We start from the raw sequence: 27,335 nt of genomic DNA, 5'->3' as shown, positions 1-27,335 counted from the left end.
GGGAAGAAAAATACAAAAGAAGGTTGAGTGGCAGACGCAGACACCCCTTACTTACCAGGATACGGGACCCTTCCTTTTGTGGTAAGTTCTGTCAGGAGAATTCCAAAGGACCAGACATCAGATTTAATTGTGAATCGTCCATATAATGCAGCTTCTGGGGCTGTCCATTTAATGGGAAACTTGGCACCTAGTACACAGAATCAACTATGGATGTTTATATTAAGAAGACAAAAAGCATCAGGTACAGTTTGGTGGACTAAGTACAAGCACCATTTCCTGTCAGATCCATAAAGCATGGCATACGTTGTCCCAGTAGGCTGTTCAATGACACCTCAACACTATTATAGGAACCAATGCCACCATTGGGCATGGAGATGACATGTGTTCACTCAACAAATAGTCGTTTTGACCAAATTGATGAGAGGTGGAATGTGAGGCAAAAGGAACCATCACTTACAGACATCGGCCTCGCCATATTCTTTGTCAGTAGAAAAGCAAAGTTCTAATGAAGAGGTTGTAAGAAAGTCTAGCGCAAACTCAAAAACCACACAGTAATAACAATAGTATTAAAAATGTAACAACGTTAAAGCAATGCCGCGGTCCTAAATAAAAAAATAAATAAAACTGTGCATGGGTTAGAGTCATTAGATGATCACTAAATAGAATTTAATAGAAAATTAGAATAAAAAAAAACTGTACTTTTGGCCCTCAGAGGTGCAGGATGTCACAGGACTTTCCATAAATGCTAATAAAACTGAATAAGGACACAATGCAAATGCCATTTCCTGCTTTAATATACTAACAGTGAGCTATGCAATGCAATCAGGTACCAGCTGACTACTAACAAGATTATTGTTAATTATGTATTCATGTGTTGAATATATGTTGATTTTTTCTATTCTACATTCTATTTTTTTAGAATGGTCTCTAAGGACCAAAATTCCAGTCTTCTACTACTCGCTATTAAACACTATTAAGTGATTAACTAATGACTAAAACATTTGCAGTTTTATTTCTTTTCACTTTTCTAAGGGATATACTGAGGCTGGCAAAAGGGCTAAAAGCTCAACTAGAACACAATGCAAATATGTTCTTGTAATAACAGATGTACACTTACAAACAGGACTAGTACTTTAGATTGAGTCTTACATATCCAGAGTGCTTGGAAAAAGTTGTATTTTGGATATTTCTGTATATAAGGTAAATAATCAGCTCTTTCTTTAAAATTAAATTTGAAACATTTAAAAAAAAAAATTATGTCAATTTAGAACCATATTTTACTCTTCGAGCTGAAACCACTAGATGGTGCTCACGCACTGTGCTTAGAAAACGACTTTCAACATTCCAGAACAGTGTTCAGTAAAAACTGTTGATAGAGAAAATGCTCCACCTAGTGTCTCTACAGAATTGTAACAAATTCAGTTGTATTGCATTAGCTCACTTTTAAAAGTAGGTCTAATATGTATAAATAAGACGGTACTCTTTACTTAGAAGGGCGCCCATCTCGGCCATCTCGGGCATTGAATGCACTAAAAAATCAGGTGCGATGCGACAGACGAGATGCCCGAGATTTCCCATAGGGAACAATGTTAAATGTCTCAATTGACCCGATTTTCCTGTTCAATGCCTCAATTGACCCAATTTTTCCATAGGAAACAATGTTAAATGGGCCACAGAGGCCAAATAGGCACCCTGAAGTGAATAATGGCCACCCGAATTGTTAACGCCACCCCACGATCAACGTCAACCCGAAGCGTGGCGAGCGGCGGCGGTACGCGTCCTACGACCTTTTCATACCCCCACTATCCACGTCGGCGTGGAGTTGAGAATAGAAAGTGTTGCGAGCGCAGCGAGCCACCGAGCCCGAAGCGTGGCGAGCGCAGCGAGCCCCGCGAGGGGACGCGGATACCTTCACAGGTATCCGCGTCCCCTCGCGGGCTTCACAGCTGTCCGCGTACCCTCGCGGGGCTCGCTGCGCTCGCCACGCTTCGGGCTCGGTGGCTCGCTGCGCTCGCCACACTTTCTATTCTCAACTCCACGCCGACGTGGATAGTGGGGGTATGAAAAGGTCGTAGGACGCGTACCGCCGCCCCTCGCGGGCTCGCTGCGCTCGCCACGCATCGGGTTGACGTTGATCGTGGGGTGGCGTTAACAATTCGGGTGGCCATTATACACTTCAGGGTGCCTATTTGGCCTCTGTGGCCCATTTAACATTGTTTCCTATGGAAAAATCGGGTCAATTGAGGCATTGAACAGGAAAATTGGGTCAATTGAGACATTTAACATTGTTCCCTATGGGAAATCTCGGGCATCTCGTCGGTTGATCGCACCCGATTTTTTAGTGCATTCAATGCCCGAGATGCCCGAGATTTTTTACTAACGATGCCCACGATCAAAATCGTGGGCGCCCTTCTAAGTAAAGAGTACCAATAAGACAATTCTTCATGAAATATGTGACAAAGCAGCTCATTCAGCCCTAAAAATGTACTAGAATATGGACAATAATATGTAAGGCCTAGGATCATCATCTCTATCCTCCTTGCCCAAGCTATAAAACCAACCAGAAGACATGACAGACTTATACGGCCTACACACATGCCGATATTAAGGCATTTTCTAAGCGATTTTGCTTAGTTTGGCAAAGTCGCTTAGCAAATGCCCTCACATCGGTGTATGTGTGGGGGCTGTATCGGCAGCCGTGCGCGTCCCCGTGTGTCTTTATCGCTGGCCGAGATTGATGGACAGTGTCCATCAATCTCGGCATCGGCAGTGTTCTCCCACCGGAGAACACTGGCGCTGTCTGCTCGCTTAGCACACAGAGCTGACAGCTCGCTCTGTGTGTGGGCTGTCAGCTCTGTGTGCTATGCTATAGCGGCGCAGCACAGCCCGACCTAGCATAGCTAGGTAGCCCTGCACACATCGGCATGTGTGTAGGGCCCATAACCATGAATGATCGTCAACTGAAGAGGCACATCCCTGGCTGATCCTTATATTATATATCTAAGGATATAATAGACTTAATTTTGTTTTAATAAAAAGGTAGCTGATCACCGTTACAGCATCATTCTACATATTGCTATTGTATAGGAGTACACATACAATTAAATTGCTTATATTTAAAGTGATATACCTATAACAAGACAGAACACCCTTATCGCATCACTAAACTCTATACACAGCATTTTCTGCCAGCTGGATATGTTTTTCCCATTATAATACTGGTCTAGAATTCTACAAACAAACAGTCAGTACAGATAATTATACAGAGTAGCTTGCACTGGAGGTAAACAAGTGGTTCTATATAATTAAGTGTCTGCCTAATTAGACCACAATGGATGGTAATTCTGAGAGTGCAGTGATACCTTGGCGGGCTGTATATTCATTATCTTCAATCAGTCGTGCCAGTCCAAAGTCTGCCACCTTACACACCAGGTTGTCACCTACTAAAATATTGGCAGCTCGGAGGTCACGGTGTACATAGTTCATCCGCTCTACGTATGCCATGCCAGATGCAATCTGTGATGAGAGGAAAGTGTGAGGAAGCAGCGATATAAGGAGCGTCACCAGTCAATAAGATAAAACTAGATTACCTGGGCAGACATATCTACAAGCTGTGGAAGCCGGAGGTAGCTGCCCATCTCACTCTTCAGGAAGTCCAAGAGGCTGCCTGTAGGGGTAGAAACCAAATAATTGGGACAAATAGAATATGAATATATATATATATATATATATATATATATATATATATATATATATACACACACACACACACACACACACACACATACACACACACACAAAACACACCTTTGCCCATGTACTCTGTAACAATATAGATGGGTTCTTCTGACACTACTGCATACAGTTGTACTAGCTTCTCATGCCTTAGTTTCTTCATAACCTGTGCCTCCTGTAGGAATGCCTCTGGGGACATGGTGCCTGGTTTCAGGGTCTTAATGGCCACCCGTGTTGTGCCATTCCACGTACCTAGCAGCATAAAAATAAGTATCTAGTGGTTAAAATGGTAATACAAGGGACATTTAATTATTCTTATTTTAGGTACAAAGCATATTCTATTGTCTATTTCCATAAAGGAAGAGTGTACCATATGCCCAGAGACTGCCCAGAACTTACCCATCCACACTTCACCGAAACAGCCCTGTCCAAGCTTTAGCTCCAGACGTAAAGAATCCCTTGGAATTTCCCAGGCATCCTTTGATAATCCTTGTGTTTGGGGCTTGGATGTGGGACACACATTAGTAAGCCGGTGACAGAGGCCATCTGCGTGTTCTGGAAATAAAAACAGTAGAAGAATTTAAAAAAAACACTAACACTATACATGTCTATTCTGAAGGTAGAAACTGGAAATGGCCAAAGAGCGCCCATATTTTACTCCTCATCTACATTAATTTATGGTTTCATACCGCACTCCCCTCCTTCTAGCTCACCGTTCAACATAAGCCAGGGGGATGGCAAAGTTGTACATGCACAAGTAACAAGGTGGTAGATGTATGAAGCAGTGATAAAGGGAGAAGTGAAAAAGTGCCTGGTACATATAGATTGTAAGCTTGCGAGCAGGGCCCTCCTACATTTTGACTGTCAGGGATACAACAAACATGGTATTTACAGTCTCCTTTGTAAAGCGCAACGGAATATGCTGCGCTATATAAGAAACTGTTAATAAGTAAATAAATAAAATACATTATCACCGGCCAATCAGCTCCTTTTTAACCCAGCCTGTAACTTACCAGTCAGGAGCTGATTGGCTAGTGATAAAGTACCAGCCACCTTATCAGTTTTTCTCCCTTATCACGGCTTCATACATCTACCCCAAGATGAGCAGGAGAGGAGTGGAGGATAATGGCAATTATTAGACCACAAGCAGATCTACAGGCATGCAAGGTATTTAATGTAAAAAATAAATACATAAAGTTTCACTAATTGGACTTTGAGGTAAAATAAAATTTTGTTATCGGAGATAAGGACTTTAATGAGGATTTCGACCCGTGGGCAGGACACTTCTTTCTTTTATAAACTCAAAAATGCAGACCAACAATTGTATATTTAAAAAAAAAAAAAAGATTTTCCTCACATCAGTAGAGAGTCACTTAACATGGATATTGGTGAAGGCAAGGAGGAATTTATACTGATTTTTTATAACTTTGTACTAAATTCTGTGGCTTTCCTAGAATAGTGAAGACTAGCCCACGTTTTTCAGCTTGGTGTTTCTTCTATTTATTTCTTGTACTATCTAATATGAACTAGGTTCACCCGTCTAGAACTGGGGCTATTTAGGAAATTTGAAGAAATACTGCTCATTTTGAATCTATATTATGAACAATCCTATAGATTGTATACAGTGGTGTATGTAACTCTTCTTTCATTGGACACATCCTTACCATTGTGTGATCCTATGTTGATTTTGTCATGATTTCTCTTCTGAACATATCCATAAGCAAATACCTTCTTTTTTTCATTTCTACCTCAAGGTGTATTTGTGGGTCCTCTCATACACTGATCACTGTTCGTAAGTGCACAGAACCTCCCTCGTCTGAGTGGTTTAGACAAGGGAGGGGCCGTCTTGAACTATATTAAGAAGGGCCCTTCTGAGTGATCTTACTTTCTCATTGGGGGCCAGATGAACTAAGCTTCAAAAGTGATAAAATGAATATTGATAAACAATCAACCAATCAGCTCCTGCCTGATATTTTTCAAACACAATCTGTGACATGGCAAGTAGGAACTGATTGGCTGGCTGTTTATCACTCTCCAGTTTATCACATTTGAAGCTTAGTGCATCTGGCCCCTAGTGTGTATGGGCTATAGTCAAAGTCTTACATAGTCAATTGGGGTGGTTTGTGGGCTCTGAGAGTTCAAAGGAAATTGCAGTGTGAAATTCGGACATAGCCAAAATCTCACCATGTGTATGCAGCTTTACTCCCACCTCAGAACCAAGGGCCTGATTCTGGTTCATTCGCAAAAGCAAATTCTCTCTCTAGTGGACAGAACCATGTGCACTGCAGGGGGGCAGATGTAACATATGCAGAGAGAGTTAGATTTGGGTGTTATTTTGTTTCTGTGCAGGGCAAATTCTGGCTGATTTATTTTTACACTGCAATATAGATCTCAGTTTAAAGTACAAACCCCACCCAAAACTAACTCTGTGTCACAAGATCTTATGCTGGCTGTGTCATTGGCCATACAACAAAACTATATCATTCCAACCAGCCAACTAGTTGGCTGATTGGAATTCTTAACTGGCAGTATGTGGGATCAAACAATAATCAGCCATTTGCTACCACATAGCAAAAAACAAACAAAAAACGGTTTGTCCAACTTATTGGAAAAATCAAATGTGTGATTTTCCCACCTGACCAGCAGTGTCCGCCTACTTTAGACACATAAGAAGGCATCACCAGGCCATGTATGCCAGTGCCCCACTCTGTGAGAGGAAGTGCCAGAGTCTCTGCCCTCCTTAGCCACCTGCCCACTCCGGAAGCACCCTCTCCCCCAAATAGTCATACCAAAAAATCAGCCACCGAGTAGTGAAACCAGAACTTTGTGGGCCCCGTAGCAACATATTAAAAGGGGACCCGCCCTAATGATCCTGGAGGGAGACCTGTCCACAGTAGTTATTAAATGTATGCCCCATAATAGTGTCCTAGAACATTATATGTCACACATCGTCTCATTGGTACCTGGCATAGCACTATACCAAGGAGACATGAGAAAGGGGTGTTAATGCTGTAGTAAAAGCAGATGTGTGTGAGCGAACAGGAAAACAGCAGCTATATGTATATAGTGGCTTTCTTAGATGGCTATTTTAAAAACTCAAAATGTGAGGTGCTACACTCGATGTGTATTCATCATTAACCAATATCCTTCACAGGCCTAGAATCCATCAAAACGATCATGGATGAGACTATAGAACATATATTAATATTAGCATTAAGTCTCTAAAAGTCTTATTGCAGCAGATCACAGATTTGGAATGTCGTTTGCACGGTTTCTGAAGTTTCAGCAATGGGTCAGATTCGCATGTGGACGGACTTGCTATGCTGCAGCTTACATGCAATACTGTAATGCAGCAGGAGGCTCTGGCTGCCCTCTCTCCACCCACAAATGACATCATACTTTCAATCACTGACATCCTGAAGCCATACTGGCTGCTGTCACAGACCTGTGCTGCACATTCACTGTAAATCTAGAAATGGTTAAGAAGAAATGTTCTGCGTTATTAAAGATTACATGTACTCTTTCTTTTTTGTGGATGTGTGAACAGGGAATTGGGGCCAAAAGCATATTGTTGTACGATATTCCACCGGTTAGCTAGTCTGATGAAAATGTTGGGTAAGTGATGGGGCAGCGTAACCATAAAAACACTTAGCGGATCCCTGAGAATGCAGGCGTGGTGATGCCTACTCGGTGCAGGCGGCTGATGTCACATGGCGTCAGCGCCCGTCCCTAGTTTGTGATCTGCCGGCATCTGAAAAGTATGGACTTACTTTTCAGAGCAAGGGCTGAAGAAATCATTTGATGGTCAGCGACCATCGTATGAGTTCTCCACCTTACGACCGCATTCGTGGAAATGTGTTTGCGTACATTTGCGCGTCATTCAGCCAGGCACCGTTAACCTGTTCGCTAGGCTGTGAACATACGCAGCCTAGCAAACAGGTCTGAATCAGGCCCTCAGGCAACCAAATCAGACCTTTGGTTTTATTGTGTTATCTGCTGCACTAAACAGACCAAATAAAATGTCTGACCTGTTTCTATGGTTTCAATGTAAATTCAGTTAGTACTTATCCCCTACAGACAGTGTGCCACTCTGCCACTCTGCAAATGGCTGCTACATGTTTGCAGCATACTGTATAGGGGCTTTCAGGATCTGACCCATGGATCAAAAGGTCCAATTCAGAGAAAAAGTAAAATACTTTACATTTACTTTTATTTTTGCTAATTCTGGGAAGACAAGAAGACTTGTGACAGACAGGAACTCCAAAAACCAAGCAATCAGATGAAGTTAGCATTGTACAACTCTGATGTACCTACTATAATGTGTTCACTGTAATTTGTTCACTTTGTTAAAGTTAAATATAGAAGCCACTGTCCCACTTTTGTTGCATGTAGTACTAGCTTTGAAAGCTATTCTGCTACCTTGTGATTGCCTGTGTTTCTGTATGTGTGATTGCCTGTGTTTCTGTATGTGTGAGTGCCACTAGGTTTCTGTATGTGTGAAAGATGTAGTTTCACTCGCTGCCAGAAGATGACAGTGTTTCGGTTCAACACGGACACTAGAATATTATATGTAATACAGGGACTATTCAGTTCAAAGCAATGGCTGCCACCTACCATACCACAGCCTTCAGCATCACAAGGTTTGCTTTGCACCATAAAGGCGTTTAGGTAAACTTACAAATATCCAGCCTACCATAAATGGCCCTTATGTGAACAGTGGCTTGGTGGCAGTTTGATCTGAATTGCCCCCTAAGAGTCTAATGTATTACATTTTTAACAGTTTTCTGATATTTTATTAGCAATTTTAGTTTATATTAGGTGATTCATCGCGCCCTATGGGCGCTCGTCACACCATCGTAAGGGGCTCCGCCCCCTCTGAAATATGGTTTCTATTATAGGGAGGATTCCTGGGAGTGTTGTGGGATTGGAGGGTGAGGTGTTGCTGTGGCTGGGTGCAGGGGTACTGTGGGTTGAGGAGGTCCGGGTGCCGTGGGTGGGTGCGTTAGTACCATGGGTGCGGGAAGTGGCAGGAGCAGGGTTGCCACAGGTGGGTGAGGGTGTCCAGTGGTGCTGTGGGTGTGGGAGGAGCAGGTGCGGGTGTGCTGCGGGTGATGGAGTTGGAGATGGGGAGGTTGCCGCATGTGGGTGGGGCGGGGGTGCCACCGGTGTTGGAGGGGTGGGTGTTGGAGAGGGACGGGGTTTGGGCGTGCTATGGATGCGGGAGAGGCCGGAGTGCCGTGGGTGGAGCGGGTGTGGTGTTTCCGCAAGTGAATGTGGGGTAGCTGTGGGTGGTGGAGGGGCGGGTGCCGAGGTGTTGCTGGTGGGGGTGGGTCATGTGCGAGGGTGCCGTGGGTGGGGCAGTGGCAGGTACAGGGATACTGCGGGTGGTGGAGTTACACATGTGGGGCGCCCCATGTGGCGGGGTGCGGGGGTTCACTGGTAAGGTGATGGACAGTTGCGGGGGTGCTGTGGGGGCAGTGTTGATGTGGGAGGGATGGGTGCGTGGGTACTGCAGATGGGGAATGGGTGAGTGCAGTGTTGGGATGGCTGGGTGCTAGGGTATGGAGGGTTTAGGAGGTCCGGGTGTGGGAGTGCCGTGGGTGTGTGCATTAGTAGCATGGGTGGGGGAGTGGCGGATGCGGGAGGGTGTCCACTGGTGCGGTAGGGGCAGGTGTGGGTGTGCTGCAGGTGGTACTTTCTTACTTACACTGCTTTATCACTTACAAGTCTCTGAGTAATGCTGTTTTCCTGATGAGAGATTGGGGAGGGGCAATCTCTGCAAGTGCTGTGTTGATAGGCTTTAAATCCCTGTACACTCGGTGCGATTTAACCATTATCGCTGGCTAAATGGTTGCTGAGCGACCACATTGCCAGTGTGTTTTTTGTGTTGTGGGAGATGAATCTCTAGGAGAGGGCTCCTGCAGCCAGCCCTTAAGGTTCGCTGGGCGCAGGAACATGCTCCTGAAATTATGGCTAAAAATTGCTGGTCGCTGGTGCACAATGCACTGTGAACCAGCGACCAATAATTTCTAGCCAAAATAAGGTGGAGACAGAATCGCTGGTCGCTGATGAAAATGCTACACTGAGCAATATATTGCTGAGAGATATCAAGCCAAAATTGCTCAGTGACCATATGACGCCACCCAGTGTTATACACACAGTGACAGATCTTGGCTATTATATAGGAGATATTATATTATATATACACTCTAGACAGGCCATATCAGTCTAGCATTTAAAAAAATGCAGTGAATGTATTTGTGCCATTTAAAATTTCAATGGGAGGATGTCTCTACAACCAAGCGAAAGTGTCAACTCAGGGTGGTTTTAAAACACATCTAGAAGCTCAAACTTCCAGAAAGTATTCCTTCTTGGTTTCTAACAACTGTTAGGTTTGTTTTACCATTGCAATTAACTTCCACCTTGCATTTCCACAAATAACACATTTAAGTCTAGCACAAACCTTCCCTCTAACTATAATAAATAACCCTTTCACACTCCCTCCACAACAGTTCTCTCAATTCATATAAGTCCCTGTTCCAATCTTACTGCTGTAGTAAGCCACCAGCTGCTGAAGGTTGCTGAATTGAGTTCGAGATGTAATATAGAATCCACCACTGTCCAATTTCCGAATCTTGTAATGTTTCACGTTCAAACCACGGTTCGGGTCATAATCCGATACAGATAGACAATAAGCACCTGGAAGACCGAGGAAAGGACTTCAGATATTAGCAAAAGCTTACTAATAATACTGGAAAACATTTGTTTTAAATCTGAAAACTGTATTTTATACATGTGTAAAATGAGGCCAAGTTTGAAAAGTTTAATTTCTTCATTTTGTGATCATGAATAGTGGTTATTAATTAACGTGTTGTATAGTTTAGAAATGGGAGAATTTTATAGTAGTCAATATCATGAGATTCTGCTGGTGTAAGCCTTTCCCCCAGAAATAGGTTACAAAATATAAAAAATATAAACACACAGCTAAAAAGGTATGAGTCTTTGGTGGGTATTCATTCCTGGACGATGTTTCTCCCAGGTGGAAATATCGTCCATTTCCAACAAGAATAGGTCGCATTTACATTCGACCCATTCAATGCGCTTTTCAGACTGTTGGAATAGATTCTGACAGTTGTAAAGTCTGCACATCGGGGAAAACGACCAACGATAGTTGAAAATGGCCACAGAGTCGACAATGCAAATTCCACTTTTAACCAAATCTGCATAGGCGAGTCCAGGCCATTTTCGCCTGGCATAAATAAATAGTAGGCCAGGATTGATTAGCCCCCTTTAAAGCCATTTAAAAAGGACATAAAACCTCAACAATATAAAAATAAAGGGAGACTGACAATTTGAAACTTTCAGAAATATTTATTCTCATGCGAGTCCTTCACAATTAGTATTCATGGCAAAAAAACGGAAGTGAATGCGCTGCTCCCTTAATGGAAACACACATCTGATTTCTGATTGAGCAGCATTAGGAGGAGGGGAATTGCTACAGTGCTGTCTTACATAAAGCTGAAGCTCCCCGAATGCTGCCGGGGGAAGGGGGGGGGGGGGGGGGTTAGTGGGGACAACCCTGACTGGTAATCAAAGACTTTACCAAAAATTCTACATATTTTTCTTCCCCTACACAACCAATTCTTATGATTGTGATCAATGGGGACACATTCAACATCATTATAATGTAACTTTGTTGTTCAGTCAGTATTTAGATATTATGGTTATTTATGGTTTTGCAGTGTATGACTATCACCATACACTGAAAGATTCAAGAGTAATTGAGCACCAGAAAGATTTAGTGTTTGTATAAAATAAAAATGTATGACTGAAAATACAGCATCTACAGAGATCGTGTAAAGATGGAATAAGAGAGAATTAAGAGAAGTGAGGTTATTTTCTCGCCTTTAAAGAAACCATCGGTGGAAACATTGAGACTGCATAGAGTATTGAAAACAAAATAATGATAAAAAGTTCAGTGCAAATAGGACAGCAGATTGAGAAGGTAATAGCCAGTGTGTGTAAATCAGCCTGTGGTTCCCATTACTGCAGCATGAAAAGAAATATTAGGAATGAGAAATTACACACCATCTCCCCTCAGTTCCCTAGTAGAGGGATAAGGGAAAGAGGAGCCCCGAGGCTGCAAGCAAACACATCGCTTCTAGTTGCTAGGGGTAACACAGATAGTCATCTCACTGACCCACTTGCTGCTGCTCCCCCCCCCATCTGCAACTTCCTCCCTCCCCACACTACCAAAGGAAGGCCAGACAGAAGGGGTGGGGAATTTGTGAGAGACAAAGAATGAGAAGAGTGAAAGAGACTACACAGCTCTCTAGTTTTCCCTATTCCTTACGTATCCCACATGGTTCCCCTTATATTAGCTGTCTTTGCATGCCTCTTATTTTGTACCCTTTCAATAGTACAGAATTTTGTTGCCGTTCTTTCCCATAAACCCTGTGTCTATGCTTTGCTATCATCACAGCTTCCTTCTGCATCTGCAGCAATGCTCTGTACTGCTACTGATGCGGCTCACCTTTGGTGGTCTCACTCTCTCGCACTAGGAATGTCCCCCGTGGATTTTCCTGGTTGAGTAATAGACGCTCTGATTCTCTGCGTGTAATCTTCCCCAAGTACCACCTGCATAGGGTTAGTCACTGTGAATCAGCGCAATATGACACATCAAAGTAAATGGACGAATCTATGATAGATTGTAGATTTAACTGAAGGAGACAGGTGCCTTTGGGTAAAGGTAGTAATTGCCAACATGGTTCAAGAAAGAGAGAATTACTAAGAGTAGTCAAAATATATATAGAGACAGTCTGATTGGGCATTGAAATAAATAAAAGCCATGTGTGTCCACAGTGATACCCACTCTTCGGCCTGGATAGAGTCAGAAGGAGCCACATAATTGCTGGGAATATACCCGGTCTGTCCGGAGCTGAGCGAACGAGCCAGCCACCAATCACCTTCCCTGCAAATTGAAAGAAAGGAGGACAAAAACAAAAAACACTTCACTGAGATCAGATGCGATGTTCCAAGAAACAACCGATGAGCAACTTACATACATGCAGCACCAAATTTATAACATCCATGTAGCCACGTACCTGATGTCTGGCCTCCTGTGGTGCAGCATGTGAGAGAAAGAGACTCAGGATCAGGCATGATGACAGAGAAAGAAGCAGTGATAGAGAGCTGGTGCAGAGAGAAAGAGCCCAGTGCAGGAACAAAAGAGCAAGATAAAATCGCAACTGCAGATTGAAACTAAGAACAGCATGGCCTGTAGGCAGAGCACACAATGAGCACAACTGATTTCAAATATTTTTTTAACTCTTTAAACAAAAGCTTACTACAACGGAACACTAAATGAGCATGCAAATTTCTTATTCTAATCAAAGATACATATAGTATGCAAGTAGGTCAGGAAATGGCATTGAACTGTGTATGACGGGCACAGCAGTATAGTTAGTGATAAGAGCCACTGGATAACAAGAATCTATAGTGATCTCTATAGTGATCAGTGGGGAGCAAAGTCATCTATGTATACATTTCTGCATCGGACATCTTAGGCCTGGAGTCTATATGTGGACCCTCTTGCAGATTTAACTGCCCATTTGATGGTGTAATTGTTAGCATTACTGCCTCACAGAACTGAGGTCATTGTTCGATTCCCAACATGGCCCTAACTGTGTGGAGTTTGTATATCATCCCCGTACTTGCATGGGTTTCCTCTGGGTACTCCGGTTTCCTCCCACAATCAAAAAATATACTGGTAGGCTAATTGGCTCCCAACAAAAATTAACCATAGAATGTCTGTGTGCGTGTACATGTGGTAGGAAATATAGATTGTAAGCTCCACGGGGCAGGGATTGAGGTGTATGTTCAAATATATTATCTGTAAAGCCCTGCGGAATATGTGTGCGTTATATAAAATACCTGGTAGTAGTAGTAGTAATAATAATAATTTGAGCCTGGACATAAGGCTGTAAGGGGTAAAGCCTTTGTTTTTATGCGCATCAGTGAATAAAACTACAGGAAGTATTCAAGAGGCTGAACAGAGCACAATAGCTTGCTTTCAGCTACATACACAATGTCTAACCATGTAATGTGGTTCACCAACAAACTCTCAGTATAATATGGATCTCCTATACAAAATTAGATATTTAGGAGGTTCCCAATCTGCTTTCCACCCCCCCCCCCTTTTTTTATGCAGTAGGTGCACGATACTGACAATTAATGGCCATACATCTCAATCTTCGCTACAACCCCCACTCTTTCCCATTTGGCACAGTGGTCTTGGATATCTCAAATCAGGATGGAAATAAGGCCAGACAAGATAACTTTCAGGCTCCTGCACAGTTGGAGTGGGGGCCGAATTCACAGCATGAAAGCTTGTGAAATACGAATACAAAAAACTGTGTGAACAGGAGTTCAAGAAGTTACTGTTTAACATGGTTTGTGGAATTTACTGAAAACTAGAGGTTCACTCCAAGATCTAAAATGGCATGGTATGAGAACTTTTATGGTGTGTACACACAGTCGGTCAATGGCGGTACTATTCGATCCCGATGCAATCGGATCGGGATGGAATCGCACAGCAAGCCATGAATGCAATTTTGACTAGTACAGATCTGTACTGTATAGTCAATGCAGCCATGTGTATCTGGCTTCCATTTGTGCTGTGCGGGACCTCGCATTGGGATCGCAAGGTAAAAAGACCTGTGCGATCTGCATACAATCCCGATACAAGTTTGACTATATAGACTAAATCTGGGGTAGCCAACCCTAGTCCTCGAGAGCTACCAACAGTGCATGTTTTGCAGGTCTCCTCACAGAATCACAAGTGAGTTAATTAGCTCCATCTGTGTATCTTTTAAAATGTGTCAGTGATTAATGAGTGCAGCAGCTAGGTTGTCTGGAAAATGTGAACTGTTGGTAGCTCTCGAGGGCTAGGGTTGGCTACCACTGGTCTAAATTATATGCTGAATTGTACCATGTGTACACACCACTACACTAGTACCGGTGACTTTTACAATACAACTTGTATTTAGTTTAAGTGACTAAAAAAATATACAATATTAAACAGATGTTTGAAATGACATTTAATAACATACAATTGCTGCACTGTAAATTCCAACTGACAATGTCCTAGCAACAGCTGATTTGTAGAAAAAGCTACTAAAAAGAAATGTTGTTAATGCCACATATAGTTTAAATAGGAATAATATTACTGAAACCTTAAAGAAAAAGGAAGTGATATCTCCGACTCACGTGTTGTTGACGATCTGCAGTCTGTCTCCCTTTTTAAAGGACAAGTCTGTTTCTGTGCGAGACTCATAATCATAGAGGGCTACAAAGGTGGTGACTCCCCCTACATTAGAGAGGGACAAAGATAGTGAGGAAAGAGGAGAACACAAGTATGGGTTTAATCCACGGTAAAATTTATTTATTTAAACAGCAAAGTGATGCAAATAATATATAAACTACTAGTCACGCAAACAGAAAGGCAGGTGCATATAAAAATGTTGTGTGAGGAACATCTCTATGCACACACAGACCCCTATCTCACCATAGCACAGATATTCCCAACCACAGTCCTACAAGCACCATAACAGGTTAATTTACAGCCATACTAGACCACAGATGACTTCTACCTCTTTTACACCAAAATACCAGATCCGACCCGGTATTTGGAACACTGTTCCAAGCCAGGTCGGATCCGGGATTTGCTTTGTTTACACTGCCGTGCCAACCCGCAGTGTAAACGGGGGTGGCGCTTGGAGATGACAATCTCCAAGTTCCAGGACCGCGATCACCTCAGCCCAGGACCGCCGTGCTGGCGGCAAGCCCAGCATCAAAGGTAAGCTGCTGGGCTGCCCACAGCCTCCGTGCACCCAGTAGCCCCTGTCCACGAGGTGATGCCAAACACAGGCATCTATTCATCACCTCCGTGCCTCCGCTGCTTTCTGCAGCGGTGACAGTGTGCACCCCCACCACACAACCTCCAATACAGACCACCGTACGCTGCAGTCCGGAGGTTGGGCTCCCCCGTTGCTGTAAATGGGAGCAGAGGCGGATGACCTGACATACCCATTTACTGTCCATGTCGACTGTGTCGGTATTAGAGATAAAAAAGTGAAAAACCCCATGTCGACCTATTGACTGTCAACCTAGCCCATGTTGACCTAATGCTTTTTCAAAATAATGACATGTCGACCTTCAGTGGTGGACGCCATGGCCCATACCCACCATAATGACTAGGGAAATAGTAGCAGGGAAATTGTCAATGCTAAAAACTAGAGATATTGTGGAGCAAATATTTTATATCTATGGTACAAAAAAGCAAAAGCTGGAGGTGGCCCAGGAACCAGTTCATGCATATCATTAGGGTATTGTGCTACTCATCCTGTATCCCCAAACCCAGATACTAACCTGCCAATGGATCAGTCCTCTGAGGGGAAGTGATGGAGTCCAAAAAGTTTACCCCTCCAAATGGTGTAATATCACAGTTGCCCCCAAATGGTTGGGCAGTAGGACGATGCGACTCCAGGCTCTTGCTGGGGGTCTGAGAAGCAGAGAGTGAAGTGAAATGTGGATGGGACCCCTCAGCAATATCTAGGCTGCGGCTCCGTGGCCCGCCTTCCCGTGGCTTGCTTTTCACACTGCCCATCTGTTTTTGAAAGAGACGTCAGTCAATAATGTAACAACTTAAAATAATTCCTTCCTAGAAAAAGGAATGTATTATCTGACATAACTGTGAATGAAAGACACCAGCCAGTCCAGCACATAGGAGGTTAAGTCTCTTTAGTACCTTTAATTGATATTCTTTAAAGGAGGTAGAAGTCTCTGGGACCCCTAAATGAGGTCACGACCTGCCTGTTGAAACAAGCTACATTTTGCCCTCCCACCATCAAAAGGAGAAATGCAGAGGTGGGGGCGATTAACTGAACATCTTGGAATGTGCTGTGATGGCAAAAACAGGGGAGGGGAGAAAAAAAAAAAAGAGGTTGGCATAGAAAGGAGACTGGTGAAAGGAGGAATGAAGTGACTACAGGTGGTAAAATAGGACATTATTAACAGAGATGAACAGAGTTATTGAGCAATGGTGACTGCAAAGAAAATGGGAAGATTACAGTTGAAAAGAGGCTTGAAGATTTACAGAATAGGGAGGAAAACTAAAAGAATCTAGTGTGCCTCATGCTAGCTGCGCCTCGTAAAAGTGCATTGTGCTTTTTTGCACATGCCAATCCTCTATGTCCGGTTATTAACAATAATCATTACAACACTATCCTCAACCACAGCCTCCAACAACCGCAATCATTTGTCTTCTCCATTTCTAACAAGTCTAATATTCACAAAAGTGAGGAAGTGGACCATAAAACAGCTAATTAGGGATATTCTGGTAGAGGTGGATAAATAAGCTCTTGGGTTCTCACAACCAGCAGAACTGTAAGAACAGATCAGCAGAGCATGTGAAGCCTTCAGCCCCTGCACATCCTGTGAGCAGCACTCAGGATTTAAAGACAGACCAACATTCCAGACAGACAGGTACAGTCTCGCTGCTCCAGCTATTTCTCTAGGACATGCTGTGGGGTGCGTTTCGCTCATACACATATGGTTATAAATAATGCATACATAATGTAAGTCTATGGGTGATTGCGAAATGTGCATTTCAACAGTTATGCTGCAAACATAAATATAATTATTATAAGCCAGGGATTTAATGAGCTGTGAACATGATCGTAACAATTCAATGGCCACTGCTAAATTTGGGAGCAGACGGAAAGCTGGCAACAGTGATAACTGCAATGAGGAAACAAACAGATCTACAATTAGTATACTACAGCTTTATTGCTCAGACAAATGGTGCTAGAAACCCCACTAACCCACTCTCTCTGCTAATGCAATGTTGGCAGATACACCATGGCACAATTTAGCTATAGTTATGTGCATATTCTGTATTGTTTAGCGATGGGGAGAGCACAAGATGGTTTTGACACCCTCTTTTATATGAAAAAAGGTACTTCAGCCCATTGCCCCATGGGGCTAATTCAGACATGATCGCACGGCCAGGATTTTGCAGCAGCCAGCTTTCAGTTAAGTCATCGCCCCGCTAGAGTGAAATCCTGCCTTGTAGATGAATGTTATCGCTGTGCAAATGGATGTGTACGGCTACAAAAGCGACACACAGCCGTCCAAATATGTCCAAACCCCATCATATCAGGCTCACTACCGACAGATTTTTACAATGGGCACAAGGCTCAGAGTAGCCGGAGACTTACTCGGCGGGGCGAAAGGAAAAGGCATATGCGGCCTGAAGCTGATGTCACGCACCCTCCCCTAAAACGGTTTCCATCCGAGGCGCCTACTTCCTGTAATTTACCTTGCAAATAGAAAAAGTAAAAATCCATGGTATCCCCAAGCTCACTGAATTAGTGTTCCCGCTAGGCTGTTTTAGCGGGGCGCTGCGCCCTGCCCGATTTCTAAAGGGCAAAATGCACCCTGCCCCTCCAGCAGCACCCCGCTAAAAGAGCCTGCTGCCATGTTGTGCCTGAGGAAGCTCCAGGCACCGCAATCTCGGCGGCGCTAGGCTTCCCCGGCAGCTCACGAACTTCGGCGGGGCCAGACGGAGGAAACCCGGGCACGCCCGCTTTGGTGACGTGGCGGCCCGGGCACGCCTCATCTGGTGACGCGGCGGCCTGGGACCGCCTACAACGATGACGTCGGCGGGCCCGGTACACCCCTATCCCGTACAGCGGCGCCCTGCCCCCAAAAATTCCTAGGAGGAACACTATGAATGGTATGAGTAACCAGTCTGGAACACAACATGATAATAGAATTCAGAGATATTCGCACAATTTTATGTGTAAGCCCCCGAGCCGTTGTCAAGGCTTCTCTGTATATTGGGGGTGCCTAGCGCTATATCTAGGTGCAGGGTGCGGCACCCTCCCAAATAAAAAAACATATAAGCTAGAAGCTCAGAGCAGCACACCAGTGAAAATACTATATAGTGTTAATAGTAGGAAGCTGAAGCTATATATAGAAAAATGAAAGAAAGAGAAAAAATAATGAAATTTAATTAAAAGAAAAGAAAGTGTTAGTGAGGAAAAAAAATTGCGTCTCCCCACGCTGACGTGGGTTTCCTCATTCAAAAAGGTTGACATGTTCAAAAGTCAACATGGAAATTTTTGGGGGCTTTTGGTGTCTATGTCCACATGGACACCTTATAAGTCTACTGCTCTGCTCGCCATGCTGCGGGCATTGTGCCTCGCTGTGCTGTTATTTTCTCTTTCATTATGTAGACCTAATGCCTGTCGATTTTTTTCATGTTTCGACCAATAGTGGTGGACCTTGTGACTGACAACCTAATGACCGCATACCATTTCTAGATATAACACCGTACATTTGTAATCAGTTTGCAAATCAGTATAAAATAAAGCACTGCTATTCATCATTACCCAGTGACAACTCGGTCATGCTGAGGTGTGAGTATGAATCATGGAACTATTCTCCTTGTTCCTATATTCGGTTACAGCAGACAATGCCAAGCACACTGAAACTGGACAGTGGAGCAGTGAAAAAGTGTTCTGTAGAGGTACGAATCATGCTTCTCTGGCAGTCCAATGGGCAACTCTTTGTTTGGCGGATGCCAGAAACAAGTTACCTGCCTGACAGCATTATGCCAACTATAAAGCTTGGTGGAGGCGGGATACTCCTATGGAGCTGTTTTTCGGGGTTTGGCCTAGGCCCCTTATATCCAGTGAAGTTCAAGAACTACAAAGACTGGTTTTAATGAGTTTGGTGTGAAAACTTGATTCACTCTTAAGAGCTCTGACCTAAACCCAATTGAGCACCTTTGGAATGAACCTGAACAGAGATTGAGAGCCAGGTCTTCTCGTCACACATCATTCCTGGACCTCAAATAACTCTACAGAATGACTGGGCACAAATTCCCACAGAAACACTCCAAATTTTGTGAAATGCCTTCCAGGACAAGTGGAAGCTGCTATAGCTGCTAAAGGGGGGACCAACAGCTACTACTTATGTAACACGCTCTGGGACTGATACAAAGTTGAATGAAAATTATACAGAGGTGAACACAGTGCCAGCCCAATGTTAAGACAGCTTTAGGAAACTGTCCAAGGCCCCTAGCACTAAGGGGCACCACTTAGTGTTCTTATCACTAAAGACCGAGGTCTATTAAGAAGAGATCCTTTATTCAAATGATCCCTTATTCATAGTTTTTAGTTTCCAGAATGCAAATGTATCTACTTGGGCCATGATATGTAACTGCCACTAAATATGTGCAAGAAAATGATTGCTTGGTATTCAAACCTTGTTTCATGCACAAATAAAATACATTTGTGTGTATTTCATGTTTTTGATGTTTATATACACAACATAAATGCAAGATACCTCAAAATACCACATTGAAATATAAAAATATTCAGAAATACGGAATAATCCGTTATCCAAAATTATTTTGGTCCCGAGCATTTTGGGATACTCAACCTGTACTTAATGTAAGTGGCAGCTGTGGAATGTCCAAGATGCCACCACTAAACTTGAGTGTCTGGAAAGCGGGTATTGGTGGCAGTGTGGGTTTGAGGGGTGATCAGAAGGTTTATGTTTTGCCTAGGGTGCTGAGAAGCCTTACAATGGCAATGGTTGAACGCAGCTTGGCAGTGCACCTCTCCTCACCAATATTGGTTAACGTGATACGCATTATCATTACAGTGTGCAGTTGCACCAGCCAAAACTTACTGCAACGAATATGCCTGAAACATTCATCTACCTGGGAACCAGTTAGATGGTTGACAGTAACCATGTTGACAGTGCAATGTTAAATTAAGCTGGTAGTCATGGGGGTGGGAGAGGTTATGGTTAGGCACTCAGATTAGAAAAAATACAAACTGCAATGCTGCTGCTGACACATTGGGCGGTATTCAATGAGGCTGATTCGCCAGGTTTTTATGGCGATTTTGTGCTGTAAGGCGAATTTCTGACTAAAACGGTGAATCACCCTATTCAATGACCAGATGGCGAATACATTTCAAGGTTTTTTTCGCCATGATTTACCGAGTAGCAATCGCTATCTTTTTATGGTGAAGTGGAAGGTGAACTTTTAAAATAAAGTGTTTTGTTTTTTACAATTGGTGTAAAAAAATCTGGAATTTTATTCTGAGGAGGGGCATGCTATTTTTATTCATGTGCTTTAAGCACATGAATATATATTTAATTTAAAAAAATATATATATATTTTTTTTTTTACACAGACCAGCCAGCAGGGGGCCGGAGCCGAGCCGCTCATTAGATATTCATATATTCACTATACCCGATCATTACATATGCATGATCGGGTGTAGTGAATATACCCGGTACCCTGCTGGCACCCCCGGGCGGCAGCCTGTGCTGCCTGGCTCCCGGGGAGCCCACCTCCCCCCCACAAACGTTCTGGGGCAGGCAGGGAGACTTCCATCTCCCTGCCTGCCACCGTCCTCAGGCTCTCTGCGGCGTCCACCGCAGGAGCTCAAATTCGCCAGACAGGGGCAGCGAGCCCCTGACTCGTTGAATACCGGAGCCGGCGTGGCTCCGGAACGCAGCGAGCAGTGGCGAATGTGCAGCGAATCCTAAACAGGATTCGCTGCACGTCGCCAGTATTCACATTGAATACTGCCCATTGCAGTTGGACCTGCACTTCACATGATCATATCCTCACTGTGAACTCAACAGTTCTGCCTCTTCAGTTCTGTCCCTCTTCAGTCCCAAGTGGAGAGGCATTGGAAACTGATCTACTCTGCATCACTTATAAATGTACATGTTCCCAGGTCTTAAGCACACACGTCTGCCGGTTACTGAAAGACAGTGTTTGACGGGACGGTCTGTGGGACGGACATAATAGGTCAGTGTCCAAATTTTCAGTGGATTTGTAGGTCAAAGTATCGGGGAGGGAATCCTTAATGCATTTTGTAACACACACCGTGACTTTTTCAAAAGAAGTGACTCCTGTCTGCCAAAGCAGTGATTTATACTGATGTGATGGGTTGAGTTCAACAGGTGTTATGGTTTCCGAATTTAGAGGGGAAAGGAACTCTACATTGCAGGTATAATCATTTCAATATCTAATGAAACAATTGTACCACATATCCCACGTTTGTAACAGATTTTTTCCCACATAGTTCACAGTTTCAGAGAATCTAAGTATGTGTAATAAAACAAACGATTACTTACTATAATAAAATGGGAGATTATATATATGGCAAACAGCACCCACTTCCCACACACTCTAGTAAATACAAACTCAGGGGGCGCAGCACTCACGACAACAAACTAATTCACCTTAACATTCAAATAATCAAATAAATATTGAGGTTTTAGTTCATGAATTGATCAATGCATTTAAGCTTGCAGCCCATCGCCAAGGGACCCCATTTCTATATATTTGGGTTGATTTTTAATTAACCTCTGTTCCTGTGATCATAGCTTTCTCATGCACCCTAGATAAGCTAATTTATCTGAAACCGGTGACAGCTGCCCCTTTAATACTAATTCAGGTGCTGTGTTTGGGATGGTCTCACCTTTAAAAGCCATAAAGTACTTGGCAGTTGAGCTTTAACCCAAGAAAAAAAAAAACACATTCATTTTAGCTATGATGTGCAAGCAGTTGTCAGGTTCCCATGAAAACCAGTTGTTAGTGTAGGACTTGCAGTGAAATGGGGTCCCTTGGCGATGGGCTGCAAGCTTAGATGCATTGATCAATTCAAGAACTAAAACCTCATTATTTATTTAATTGATAATTTGAATGTTAAGGTGAGTTAGTTTGTTGTAGTGAATGCTGGGCCCCCTGAGTGTGTGTGTTCCCGATTTCTAAAGGGCAAAATGTGCCCTACCCCTCCAGCAGTGCCCTGCTAAAAAAGCCTGCTGCCTGACAAGCTGGTGTGCCCGGGGAAGCTCCAAGCACCGCAATCTCGGCGGCGCTAGGCTTCCTCGGCGGCTCAGTGACTTCGGCGGGGCCAGGTCCGCATGAGTTACTTAGCAGCCTGGATTACAGTGAAAGCAGGGTAAGCGGAGCTGGTTGCCCACATATACATAAACCATATCCATATATCTATATCTCGCTATGAGGCTGGTTTATTAATGATAAAATAACAATACTGTTATCAAAAATGAATATTCATAATACTATTAACATTAATATAGATTAGATTATAGATATTCAAGTACAGCAGAATATGTGTATATAATCAAATAATAAGTAGAAACTGATTAAGTGGTAGAGAATAAATAATTGATAAATGATAACTCAGTCAATCTTTATTGCAGAGCAAGTAGCCTTAGGGGGCGTACACACTAGATCACAAGTTCACAAAGTCGGTCCTTATAGCCAGTGCATGTATTGCCAGTCTCCTCACAGAAGTGAAATATTTAGCTCCACCTATGGATCTTTTAAAATGTGTCCATCAGTAATGAGTGCACCTGTCGGGTGACCTGGAAAACTTAACTGTGTGGGGTCCCGAGGACAGAGTTTGAGAACCACTGCACTAGATGATATTGTTAAGGTGCGTACACACAGGGGCGATTTTGTGCAAAATCGCAGGAAATATGGTCGCTGAGCGACCATATTGCCCGCAATGGGAGTGTGCACCGGCGAAATATCGACGGGTGCGCGCTCCCGTTTTTGCCCCTGTGGTGATCACTGGTCGCAGGAACATGCTCCTGCGACCAGCTGATTACCACTGCCGGGCTCCCCCCGGCAGTTTCTTTTTCATCAGCGACCATCTCTGGTCGCTGATGTAAAGTAGAAACTGAGCAATATATTGCTCAGCCATATATCTCCCCCGTGTGTACACAGCATTAATGTTATATTCATGCATACCATCTAGTGTGTACACGCTATGAAGTGCACTCCTGTGGGTCATAAGCGATATCCTCAGTCATCTGTACATGCAAGACGATGAGGATATTGCTAGCAAGAGCCATGTAGAAAGAGCATTCAAAACAAAAATAACCTGTAACAGGTCAAAAGTATTTATAAGAAAAGGACAGTGGGCGGGCCAACCCACCTGGAGTGTGCACTACTATGACTGCTACATTAGTTACTGCTGGCATATTACTGGGCACTACTATTGCTGATATTGTACTTCTACAATATATTACTGGGCAATGCCATCTTTACTGAGTATTACTAGGACTGGAGACTTATTAACGGGCATTAATCATTAAGCACAATTACTAACTGGTGACATTTTATCTTTCAAATTTACTGCTAGATGACAAATAACAATTAGTGTTACTCCTGCAAGGATGTGTGTGACCAATCAAATAGAAAACATCTGCATGAATTCTGGATAGTACAGGGTGTTAAATAGGATAGCCTAATGGAAGACATTTGATGCCACCTAGTCAATTGCAGGTGATAGATTAAAAAACGTATTAAGAGGGCTGGATGTTTTGCAGGATGAGTCCGGCGGCTGTGCAGAGTGCTGGCCAAACTCAGGTTTTCTTTAAAGTTGCAGCTATTTACAAGGCAAATCCATGCCTTGTAAGTGGCAGCCTCTTTAAAAAAAAAAAACGCCACATGAGTTTGGCCGGCATCTTGCCCGGCCATCGGACACGCACCTCAATACATTGGCCCATAATGTTCACTCATACTGCACTTTGTAATTACTGGTTACAACTTTGGAGTAGGATTGTTAAATAATAAAATTGCAGTACACTCTCTAAAATATTTATAGGAGAAGAGTTAAGTGAAAACTCCTAAAAAAGGTCTTCCTTTCTGATTCTCACAGCCCATTACATTTGGCCCGATATATTTTGCCTGGGAGTGCACAGACTGAACGATGTCGGTAAACAATATCGTTCAGCAATGTCACCGGGCCCCGCTGATCATGCAAGTACTTGATTGTATAGCCACATTGTCTACCTTCCAGATTCACTTTCTGCTTGAAAGCACAAGCTACAGTTGGTGCACTACTATCAATGTCATTTAAAAAATCTTCAAAGACACAAATCACTCATGATTAGGTACTTGTTTCCTAGCATGGCGCCCATCACATACCATACTTAGTGGTGTGCGATGCGATATTCATGTTAAATTAACAGGAGTGCTTGTACAATGAAATATCGCATAGCATTGCATGCCAGCAAATGGCATGCGATGCAATGCGATTTTTAATTGTACAAGTGCTTACAATGTTAAATGCACCCCCATTGTCAACGCCAACCTGAAGTGTTGCGAGCGCAGAGAGCCCGCGAGGGGCGGCGGTACTCGTCATCCGACCTTTTCATACCCCCACTATCCACGTCGGCGTGGAGTTGACTTTAGATAGTGTGGTGAGCGCAGCGAGCCCTGCGAGGGGACGCGGAATATGAGCCCGAAGCGTGGCGAGCGGACGCGGAATACATGTAAAGCAATCCGTGTCCACTCGCCACACTATCTAAAGTCAACTCCACACTAACGTGGATGGTGGGGGTATGAAAAGGTCGGAGGACACGCCCCGCTGCGCTCGCCACGCTTCGGGTTGGCGTTGATAGTGGGGGTGGCGTTGCATTTAACATTGAAAGCACCCATCAGGGTGCTTGTACAATAAAAAATCGAATCGCATGCAATGCGATTGTATAAGATGTACTAGGATCAAAAGATTGGGCACCGTTAAAGGCTTATTGCCACTGGGGTGTACATGCTTGCTGCCATAGGAGTTAAATGACCATTGCCAATGGGGGAATACATGCTTGCTGCGGGCGGGGGTGGTGGTGGTGTACTGGAGAATGGTCATTAATGAAGAGGAGTCTACTAGTCTACTTCTGGACACCTCTGAGCAATATCTTTTTAAATTTCATCTATTGTGTATTGGACATCAGTATGAGAAAGAAGTTATACCATTTTTGTGTCTTTGTTGAGGATGGAAGCAGTTTGCACCTGTGTAAAAGTTAGAGGCAAATATACGAGGACCCACAAAGTCGCAGCGGCCCAACTTTGGCATACAAATCATTAGTGTACATTTGATCCAACATTTTAGACAGATCATACCATTATTAAATATAGTGTGCAATTTAAATAACTTATGACTACAAAAAAATAAATATTTTCTGCTTTCTTATATATAATTGACAGTTCTGTCAAAATGTGCTTGCCCATGAATAATCTACCGTAGGAGAATATAGAATACATACTCTAGTGGTGGGGAATACATTGCAGATAATTCCAGTGAATAAATTGAAGCCTACATCATCATAGCTCATGTTGTATAATTAATAATTACCAATTCTCATAGGCATATCATTTATTTATGCACACACACATTCAGCAGTGCTTTACAGAGAATATTTACATCAGTCACTGCCCTAGAGGCGATTTCAGTATATATGCCCTGCCACATGTATACCTACACCAGTGTTCATATTTTGTCATAAGCCAATTAATGTTGCAGTATGTTTCTAAGATTGCAGGAAGAAACAGGAGTACCTGTGAGAAACCCACAGAAATGTTGAGCGGACATACAAACTCCACACATCGGGATTGGAAGGAATCAAGCCCTGGACTGCAGTGTTGTGAGGCAGCCAGCTAAGTAGTCCAGCACTGTGCTGCCCATACATTGCTTACACAAAGCGCTTCTTCTATGCCTTCAGATAAAGAACTGCTGCTCACTATGCCCAGGAGGAACAAACTGGTGGGCCAGCAAAAGTGAACCAGATTTCCAGCACAAAAATAATCACAATCGCTTTCTAGAAATGTGGCCAGAATAAGACAACAGAGCACAGTGCTGGGGACTTCAAAGTCCCCAACATTAACCTTAATTTCAAAAAGGAAACAAAATGCATGAAAATCAAAACCCTACACATGCCAAAAAGACCCCTTACTTGTCACACTATTCCACTAATGCACTCAAACAACCTCCCCAAATATGTGCTTCAATCTTCCTCAACAGCCACCCACACTACTCCACGTGCCCCTCAGACCAACATACATCCCCAAGAGACCTCTCCACATATCCCTTACATTATCTCACCTACTTTATTTTTGTACTGAAGTCTACCAAAAAGGAGCATAGATTATATACTCCTCCTACGGTATGTTGCTCAGCCTCCGCGCAGTATGCATGGGAGTTTGAATGCTATGGAACCTAGCTAGTCTACTCCAGGTAGGTCTTATTCATTGTTGTATAACAAAGCAAGGAGTACACCAGATTGGACGTAGACTGCTGGGGGCCACATATGAGGGCTTGCTGGGCATCTTTTTTCCCAATCACTGCCTTAAGAGGCCTGGATGACAAGTCCTTAGCCTATAAAGCAAGTTATGCAAACATACCACTTAAGGGAAACAAATGTGAATATTAACTGCACACAAGGCTTATGCATAACGATGTATAATTTCCTACAGAACCTTTCAATATATGGTTCTTGTTATATTGAAATAACAACCTTAGGGCCCCATTCAACAATGTTTCTTACTGTGCAGCTTACACCGTCGATAGATGGCAATAGCAATATAATCTCCTCTGCCAATAAGGGACCAAGCATCAGCAAAGACTGGCCATCTTGCATGTGCATGACATGAGTGCCGCGATATGTTCCCAGCAACAGCGTGTAATCCGCCAAATATC

General features: G+C 43.4%; 1 protein-coding gene across 3 annotated transcripts in view; it reads right to left on the bottom strand.

Annotated features, from left to right (window-relative positions):
* SRC (SRC proto-oncogene, non-receptor tyrosine kinase) overlaps nucleotides 1-27,335 on the bottom strand; it is a 38,831-nt gene that overhangs the window by 2,518 nt on the left and 8,978 nt on the right. The window contains exons 1-12 of one of the 3 annotated variants that reach the window (XM_083147792.1): nucleotides 16,544-16,675; nucleotides 16,165-16,402; nucleotides 15,004-15,103; nucleotides 12,840-12,854; nucleotides 12,608-12,706; nucleotides 12,269-12,372; nucleotides 10,285-10,434; nucleotides 4,135-4,290; nucleotides 3,808-3,987; nucleotides 3,591-3,667; nucleotides 3,363-3,516; nucleotides 56-187 (exon numbers count right to left, since the gene is read on the bottom strand). In XM_083147792.1, coding sequence (XP_083003918.1) covers nucleotides 56-187; nucleotides 3,363-3,516; nucleotides 3,591-3,667; nucleotides 3,808-3,987; nucleotides 4,135-4,290; nucleotides 10,285-10,434; nucleotides 12,269-12,372; nucleotides 12,608-12,706; nucleotides 12,840-12,854; nucleotides 15,004-15,103; nucleotides 16,165-16,402 — 1,405 coding nt within the window. In that variant the 5' untranslated portion in view covers nucleotides 16,544-16,675. Of the gene's footprint in view, nucleotides 1-55; nucleotides 188-3,362; nucleotides 3,517-3,590; nucleotides 3,668-3,807; nucleotides 3,988-4,134; nucleotides 4,291-10,284; nucleotides 10,435-12,268; nucleotides 12,373-12,607; nucleotides 12,707-12,839; nucleotides 12,855-15,003; nucleotides 15,104-16,164; nucleotides 16,403-16,543; nucleotides 16,676-27,335 lie in introns of those variants that run through there. The other 2 variants (XM_083147790.1, XM_083147793.1) reach the window with 2 other exon arrangements.

The sequence above is a fragment of the Crinia signifera genome, chromosome 6 (assembly GCF_055691185.1).
Source record: "Crinia signifera chromosome 6, ASM5569118v1, whole genome shotgun sequence".
NCBI lineage: Eukaryota > Metazoa > Chordata > Amphibia > Anura > Myobatrachidae > Crinia > Crinia signifera.
Note: the sequence above shows the minus strand (reverse complement) of the source record. Positions and strands in the feature narration are given on the sequence as shown.